Source organism: Lactuca serriola, chromosome 4 (assembly GCF_051521515.1).
Source record: "Lactuca serriola cultivar US96UC23 chromosome 4, Lser_US96UC23_V15, whole genome shotgun sequence".
In the NCBI taxonomy this organism is placed as follows: domain Eukaryota; kingdom Viridiplantae; phylum Streptophyta; class Magnoliopsida; order Asterales; family Asteraceae; genus Lactuca; species Lactuca serriola.
Genome location: NC_136411.1, coordinates 316,710,493 through 316,718,812, shown reverse-complemented (window position 1 = coordinate 316,718,812; position 8,320 = coordinate 316,710,493). Strand labels below are relative to the sequence as shown.

Below are 8,320 nucleotides of genomic sequence, written 5' to 3'. Positions count from 1 at the left end.
TATTTAGGAAATATTTTAGTTAAACTAATATTACAATTTAGTTTTTGCATTTATCACTATAATTTGTCACTTTTAACTATTTACAAAATATTATTTGGTTATTTTAGTGGAACTGAAATTTATATTTAAGTTGACACTGTAATGTTATATTTAAATTAACAATTTAAGTATTTTGTCCAAACTGTTCAAAAATTGTAGCTTTAAACTGATAATGGTTTACATGCAACAACATTTTAAATCTAATAAATTAAGTATAATATGTTAAAATTTAAAGACATAACTTTATAAATAGAAGTAAAGATATTATTTTAAAATTGAAATTTAGTCTATTTATGATTACACTTTAGGCTTGATATTTATTTAACCTTATTAACCAACTTACAATCATTATTAGAAAGACACTATAATTTATCACTTTTAACTATTTATAAAATAATCTTTGAGTTGTTTAAATTAAATAAAATTTATATTTAAGTTGAGCCTATAATGTTATATTTTAATTAATAATTTAAGTATTTTATACAAATTGTTCAAAAATTATACCTTTAAAATGATAATGGTTTACATCCAACAATATATTAAAACTAATAAATTAAGTATAATATGTTAAAAGTTAAAAAACATAATTTTATAAGTAGAATTAAAGATATTATTTTAATATTGAAATTTACTTTATATATGAATACACTTTACATTTGATATATATTTAACCTAATTACCAAATTATAATTATTATTATAAAGAAATTGAAAAGTTATGGGAGTTTCAAATGAATGTGGTGAAAAGAAAAAAAGAATGGGGGTTTCAAATGTATGAGATTCAAGAAAAATGATAGCTTTATAAGTATGTATGATATTCACGTTTAACAAACATTTTACACTTTTTTATAAAAAATGTTAATAAATTAGTTTACAAAAATAATAATTATACAACCTTATATAGTTGAAAAATGTATTCGAACATAACGTCAAATAAATAAATAAATAATATTCGAATAAAACGTCAAAATAAAAAACATTAATAAATTTACTTGAATAAAATGTCAAAAAGATTAGAAAAAATAATTTGAGCAAAACGTTAAAAAATGTTAGCATATATATATATATATATATATATATATATATATATATATATATATATATTAAACAATAAATTTAAACAAATCTAAATCCTTAAATATATATATTTAAAAAAATAAATAAATAATAAATAATAGAGAAAATTACATAAATGGTCCATGTGGTAGAAACATATTACATAAAGCGTCCTTATGCATGAAGGACAAATATGTCATTTCACATAGGACTTAACTGGAAAAGTTAACGCCGTTAGTCAAAAGTATCGTCTTTGCAAGATTTTGAAACCACAGGGACCATCTGTGTAAAGAATTCATCATAAGGACCATAATTGGTCGATTTTGTCAACCATGAGGACCATTTATGTAATTTTGTCTAAAATCTTAGAATGCTATTTTTTCTAAAAAAAAAAAGCTAAACTTTAAATTTCATCATAATTCTATTCAAGATTTTCTCAATCTTGAATTTATTTGTTTAATCTTTAATTAGTGTTAGTTCTTTATATTCTTTTGTAAAATTATGCACCAACTAAAACTTAAGTTATTTTAGTTGCATTGATATGAGTCTCAATCTCAATACAAATCCAATTCACACGAAACACAGTACAAGACAGTCTGTTTTGTGGGATCCATCCGCTTATATTCCATGGTTAGTTGTATTCTGTTACCCTATAAGAGAACTACGTATACATACATCTCAAGTAAAAGTAAGAAACCAAGAAACCATTCTATTAATTCTCTACCTTTCAATCTCACTTCACTACATTACACAATTGCTTACCTTCAAGGGCAAAACAGTCTTTTAAGAAAATTTGAACCAAAGACCGATACGTATCCGTGAAAGTTCTATAATGATCCACATGTGGGGTCGATTTGAAGTTAAAAGTCGTGACCTTTTTTCCTAATTTCTTTTGGTGTTCAGCAAATGATTCTATTTTATGAAATGGAATCACCTTATCAGCTGTGCTGTATAGATACAGCTGTGGATGAGAAGGCTGGTTTTCTGATAGAGTCGATGTTACTTCTGTCAATCTCCTGTTACATACAAATATAAAAAGGCAGAAAATAGCAACCTACTTTAGTCTTTAAAAAAAAGAAAAAAAAAAAAAAAAAAAAAGGCAACACTTACTTCTTTATATCTGGTAATTGAAGGAGATAAGCAAAGAATTTCTCAAATAATGTCAGAAGGAAGACCTCAATGTATTCAAGTTCTTTATCATCTGAATTGACATTTTTTGCTTCCATTGATTCAGAGGAAGAATTAACTGCAGAGCTTTGTTTTTTAAGCAAAGCTGTAGTGAATCCAGCTGCCCATACCTTAGGATCAAGTTCTGGGTCTCCTCCAGAATCAACAACACACCCTTTGATCTTCTCCAGTAGCTCTTGTCTACCTTGCAATTTGTTCAGAATAGAACCATAGCTGTAAAGAATTGATTATATAATCATGTCAAGCTTGATCATAGTGATTCGCTGATGCCCGTTTAATGGAAATGAAAGAAATTTGTATCAGAATCGAATGAATTAAATTAACCTACGCAAGCCAACCAGTGTTACTGAAGGTATGAAAGATCAAGAACCGGTCCTTTCCATCGTTCTCCTTCTCCTCCAACCATGACACAAGCTCGTCAGTCAATACTGCAACTCTTGACTCCAATTTCCTCCCCCAATGGAAACCAAGCACATCGTTAACTGGAGCAGGAAGCGTAACAGCATCCATACCAAACAGGTTATACATCTCAGCGTATCTCCTCAAGTGCTTCTGCTTCGATCCTAGCCAGCCTAACACGACCACAGTCACAGCCGCCCGCTTATCCTCGGGAAGAAACCCTAATTCTCCGCCATTTACCCGATCAGCGAACTTCCATTCAAAAGACTTGTCGTTGTGGCCCGATAAAATGCGAGCAAAACGATCGGCGGAGATTGGAGGATTGACATTTGATTGGAACGAAGATGGGGTGAAATGAGAGGGTTTCCAATTGGGGAAATGATTGCGAGCGTGAGAATTAGGGTTTGAGAGTGAGAGAGTAGCGAGTGTGGTGAAGGGTGAGAAGCCGGGTGGTGACGGGTGCGGGGAGAGTTTGAATGGATGGCGGTTAGAATGAAGGATTGTATTTATGGAGTTTCGATTGGTGAATTTTATCAATGATCTGCTGATTGAAGCTTCCATGGTGGAAGCTGTGGGGTTGAGAGCAATGATGATATGGGATGGAAGATGATTGAGGAACAGATGAACAGCTGATGAAAAAAGAAACGAGTATTTGAGGAATCAAGAACCGAAGATGAATAAATTGGCTGTACTCATCAAGATTTTTGAAGGATTCAATGGGAAGATCTCCTATGAGCTCACTCCTTGATTGCCTTGCAGAATCTTGATGAAGACCCCAATGATTCCTTCGGGATCGACGAAGGAACGAGTTCATACAAATACAAAAAAAATAATTTTATGCTTTGATTTTATACAATAAATTAAATATCTTCTTTATTTTCTATAGGTTACAGTCATAGTTAGTGTAGGGCTGTAAACGAAGAACATGAACATAAATTCTCGTTCGTTAAGTAAACGAATATGGACAATGGTCTTGTTCGTTCATTTATGTTCATGAACGTTCGTTTATATTGTTCGTTTACGTTCGTTTATATTTGTTTGTTTAAGTTTTTTTTTAAGATCATATATCTTCAATTGTTTTTTATTACATTACTATATTATAGTTCGTTTATGTTCATATATGTTCAATTGTGTTTGTTTATCTTTGTACGTTTATGTTCGTTCATTTATGTTCGTTTAGCATGTTCACGAACATAAACGAACGAACATGAACAAGACAATTTGTTAAACGAACGAACATGAACAAGAAAATTTCCTTTGTTTATCCGTTCGTGTACGTTCATTTGTTCGGCTAACTTAAACGAACGAACATTAACAAGCCTCTGTTCGTGTTCGTTCAGTTCGTTTACAGCCCTAGTCATAGGGGTGTTCGCGGTTAGGCCTGACAATCGTGTCGTGTTCGGGTTGGCGTGTTGCGGGTTGGCGGGTTGGCGTGTCAAAATATGTCAACCCAAACACAACCCATTTAAATATACAGGTCACGGGTTGGCGGGTCACGGGTTTACAGGTTTGGAACATAAACTCATATATGACCCACCAACCAATTTATTTAAACGGGTTCACAAGTTGGCGGGTTCGTGGGTCAGATTTGGGTTCATGGGTCCGAATTTTACATATTTAAGTCTTAAACATCCAAATGAAAATTAAAAACATTCATAGAAACATGTTACAAACTTAGTCTTATAAGTTACGACTTACGACATTAGACCATTCACCACGAGTCATAATGTCAAAACAGTCAAATGGTCTATGAATAAATGGTATATTTTTGTAATACTTATTAAATATTAATACTTGATACATAAATACATTTAAAAATAAAATAATTTTTTTTATTAAGAATATAAACGGGTTGGCGGGTCAACCCGTTTATTTTTTGAGAAACCCATATATAACTCATTTAATAAACGGGTTGGCGGGTTGAAAAACTCAACCCAAACCCATTTATTTCATGTCGTGTCGCGGGTCGTGTCGCGTGTTGTGTCGAGAATTGTCAGCGCTATTCGCGGTGCGGTTTTGAGTCAAAACCATAAACCGCACCACATATGTGGTTTGAGTTTTTTAGAAACCGCACAAGGAAAGTTCTAAACCACATTAAATGGTGCGGTTGATGCGGGCGGTTGATGCGGTTTGAGTGCGGTTTGATACTTAGATTAATTGTTTAATTAATAAATTTAACAAACCAAAACATTTCGGCGAATTTAGTATTATCTTTTGAAAATCCAAAAAAATTAGGGATGATGTTCTTAATTGTGATAGGAAGCGGATAAAAAGTACCCACAAAAGTTATGTGAGATTATTTTCTTTGTGTGTAAGTTTACTACTTTAGTTAACTAATTCTATAAAAACTTTAAATATATTTCTTCCTTCCATGTTGGACATAACAGTAGCATTTTTACTAAGAAATCTTAATAACTCAACTTGTAATTGTGATTGCTACAGTTATCATACAATATTCGTTCTGTTAAATATAATAAAGGAACTTCTTTAAGAATGTTAATATAAAGCTAGGTTCAAGTATTCTAACTAATTATTGTGCGGATATCGTATGCTATCAGAATTACTAAGAGAATAAGTTGTTTATCAACACAAATACGTTCAACCTAATAAAAATATCGTCATTTTCATGCATTCTCGCTAATTATTATTTATTTTTGTTCTCGTACATCGTTTTTCACTCATTTTCATTCTGAGAGAATACGACCCAATAATAAACATTCTGACAACATTCTAACAGAAATGAGAATAATAACAATAAGTGTATAATAACCTTGTAGACGATTTAATTAGTGAGAATGTGTGTTAATGACAATAGTTATAAGATTGAACGTATTTATATGTGACATCCCCAAAATCACGGCCAGAAAAGACCAGTTTTGTTTATACTTTATTTCAAAATCAGAGTAACCTTTTAATAAAAGAGTTGCGGAATTTGTCCCAAAACAATAATATGATAAAGATTTATCAAAAGCATTTCCTTAGAAATGTATTTCATTAAAAGACTCGGGATGTCATGTTCGATACAATACATAAGTATAAACAATACAATATAAGTCTTACTACATTATTTCATATCTATAGGCCTATATCCGCAATCCCTCATCCCAACACATCACAACTATGCTCGAGCACCACTACCTGTAATACATAAAACTGAGTGGGTCAGGCTTGGGAGCCTGGTGAGCACATAGGGTTTTCAACCCACAATAAATAAGTTTATTAATTTCATCAATCATCAATAACCTGATTACCCGTTCCCGTTATCCTCACATTACGTCCCTAAATGTCACACCCCAAAACCGGAACGACGGAAACGTTCTGGGGTGGATGACGTCATGTCAAGTATCACAACACATGCATTATAGTAATCAAAGTACAACAACCATCGCATTAATAGTAGTAGTTTTACATAGTTTACATTACAATACATCAAGGTAATACAAGTAAATATAAGTAAGTACAGCATGGTACTAAGCTATCTTCATCAACAGCTCCGGGGATGTACCTGTCTAATGCTAACCTGAGAATACAAGTTATTTGAAAAGCGAGTATCAGCATTTTTTACAAATGCTGGTGAGTTCATAAGCATTAAGTGTCATTTTATCCAAATAACTTTAATAAAAGTGGTAGTTTTAGAGTATCCATTAGATTAGTGTCTTTTCCAGAAAATCCTATATTTTCTTTAATAAAAGCAGTCTTCTACCAAGATTGGATGGAGTTATGTGGTAAAAAGTAGTTTTCCCTTAATCGCTATCATTATCAAAATACATAATTTGATTATTAAAGAAAGCAAGAGGAATCAGGGGAATTAACATATGCCTCAGCAGTGAGGACTGATGACTAAGGCAAAAGGAATTATAGACTCCAGGAGAGTATCGAACAAACGACACGCCTGGCTCAGTCTAACAAAGGGAGACACAGACCCCAGATAGTACCAAATGAAAGGTACAACTAGTAAGGTCTAAAAACAGTGAATACAGACCCCAAACAGTATCAAATGAAAGATACAGCTAGCAAGGTCTAAAAACAGTGTGACTCTGAGAGTGGGTTTCCAACATACAGTGTAAATTGCTGGTGAAATACCGTTACCTTAAGGCCATGAATTATAAGGTAACCTGGGATACTCGTAACCATACTAACCGACACTAGAGTACCTGACGCCCTACAAGCGTCTATAAAATATGACATTTGTCACCCCTTGGATTGGTAGGCCATGGACTGTAGCTAGCAGTCAGGGTGCGGGGGTGTCAATCACGTATAGATCTATACACACAATGTCTGCTCTCCCTACAGGAGACTCTGGTTACCAACTAGACGACGGAGAAGGCCGTGTCCCGAAGATGCATCCTAAATAGTGAGTAGTGTGTTTCCAATATAAGTGTTGAACTAGAGGTAGAGACTCATGACTAAACTGACTAATGTAAACCCATATGACTATGCTTGCATACATAATATATAATTAATGATCAAACGACCTTCGGACGGACATCCGATCCCACCAGACCACATCTTAACGAAGAAAAGGAAATAGGGTGAACAAGCCTTCCTAAGTCCTTCAAACATTATTTATATGCATCTATACAAGCACAGACATACATCTAACTATGTGGAAGTGTTATCAAGTATAAGCGTATAATGAAGTGGAGACATTCTCAAGTATAAGTGTATCACGGAGTGGAGACGTTCTCAAGTATAAGTGTATCACAAAGTGGAGGCGTTCTCAAGTATAAGTGTATCACGAAGTGGAGACGTTCTCAAGTATAAGTGTATCACGAAGTGGAGGTATTAACTAAACAGAAATAACGCAGTGGTATCTAAACCAAGTAGAAGTATAAAAACATAACGAAAACTTTGGAAAACCTTTATATATTAAGAAAATCACGACTTGGTATTCCTTTGTAAAATAAGTTTGAAAATCTTTAAAAATCCTTTGAAAACCTTTCATAAACAAGTTTAAATGAAACTTTGATTAAACATCATAAGTAAAAGTTGAACAAATAACTATGTTTTTAGAAAACCATTTACAATGTCATTCTCGGTAAAACAGTTAACAGTGTGGTAAATCCTTGTGCATGAGGGTTATCAATCACATGTGATTGATATGATAACTGGCATGTTTAACTTGTATTCCCCCCTATAAAACATGTAAAAACATTTAAAAGGTTCATTATGAACTCACCTGGTGTAAGTGGATCCGACGAAGGTGCCGGTTGGGTGCTCGGTGTCAAGTAAGGACTTGGACACACTTAGTGAACTATTTAACATATGATAACATATGTTCACATACAATTAGTACGTTTAATGCTAATTAGACAAGTATACGCACTCTAAGGAGCGGAAAACACTTTGGTTAAGTGTTTGGGGTGTCCCGGGTAACATCTAAGGGCTTGAATGGCTTAGGAATGGAGTTTACTCTCCAAGAGCAAACTCTCCATATGGTGTTTACGGCCCTGGGACAACTCCCCATGAGTTTACGGCCGTAAACTCATGGTGAGGGGTTTCTAGGATGTTTTAAGGCTTTAACTTCTTCATGGAATTTTGCTAGGTCCAAAACTAAATTGTATGAAGGGATTTAAGGCTTTTAAAGGGACAATATGGGAGTTTACGGCCCATGAACCACCCCTATGGGAGTTCACGGC

General features: G+C 33.4%; 1 protein-coding gene across 1 annotated transcript; it reads right to left on the bottom strand.

The window, feature by feature from the left end:
- Window positions 1-1,693: 1,693 nt before the first annotated feature.
- LOC145097309 (alpha/beta-Hydrolases superfamily protein) lies at window positions 1,694-3,511 on the bottom strand. Its single transcript, XM_079034848.1, has 3 exons — window positions 2,611-3,511; window positions 2,205-2,495; window positions 1,694-2,110 (listed from the first exon to the last, which is right to left on the bottom strand). Exons 1-3 carry the CDS (start codon window positions 3,240-3,242, stop codon window positions 1,828-1,830), a joined length of 1,206 nt encoding a protein of 401 aa, XP_078890974.1. The 5' UTR covers window positions 3,243-3,511; the 3' UTR covers window positions 1,694-1,827.
- Between the last annotated feature and the right edge of the window lie 4,809 nt (window positions 3,512-8,320).

Coding starts and splice junctions, on each gene's coding strand:
- LOC145097309 (XM_079034848.1), bottom strand. CDS start 3,242: ATGGAAGCTTCAATCAGCAGATCATTGATAAAATTCACCAATCGAAAC. Junction 2,496..2,610: donor AGTAACACTGGTTGGCTTGC/GTAGGTTAATTT, acceptor AATTCTTTACAG/CTATGGTTCTATTCTGAACA. Junction 2,111..2,204: donor CAATTACCAGATATAAAGAA/GTAAGTGTTGCC, acceptor TGTATGTAACAG/GAGATTGACAGAAGTAACAT.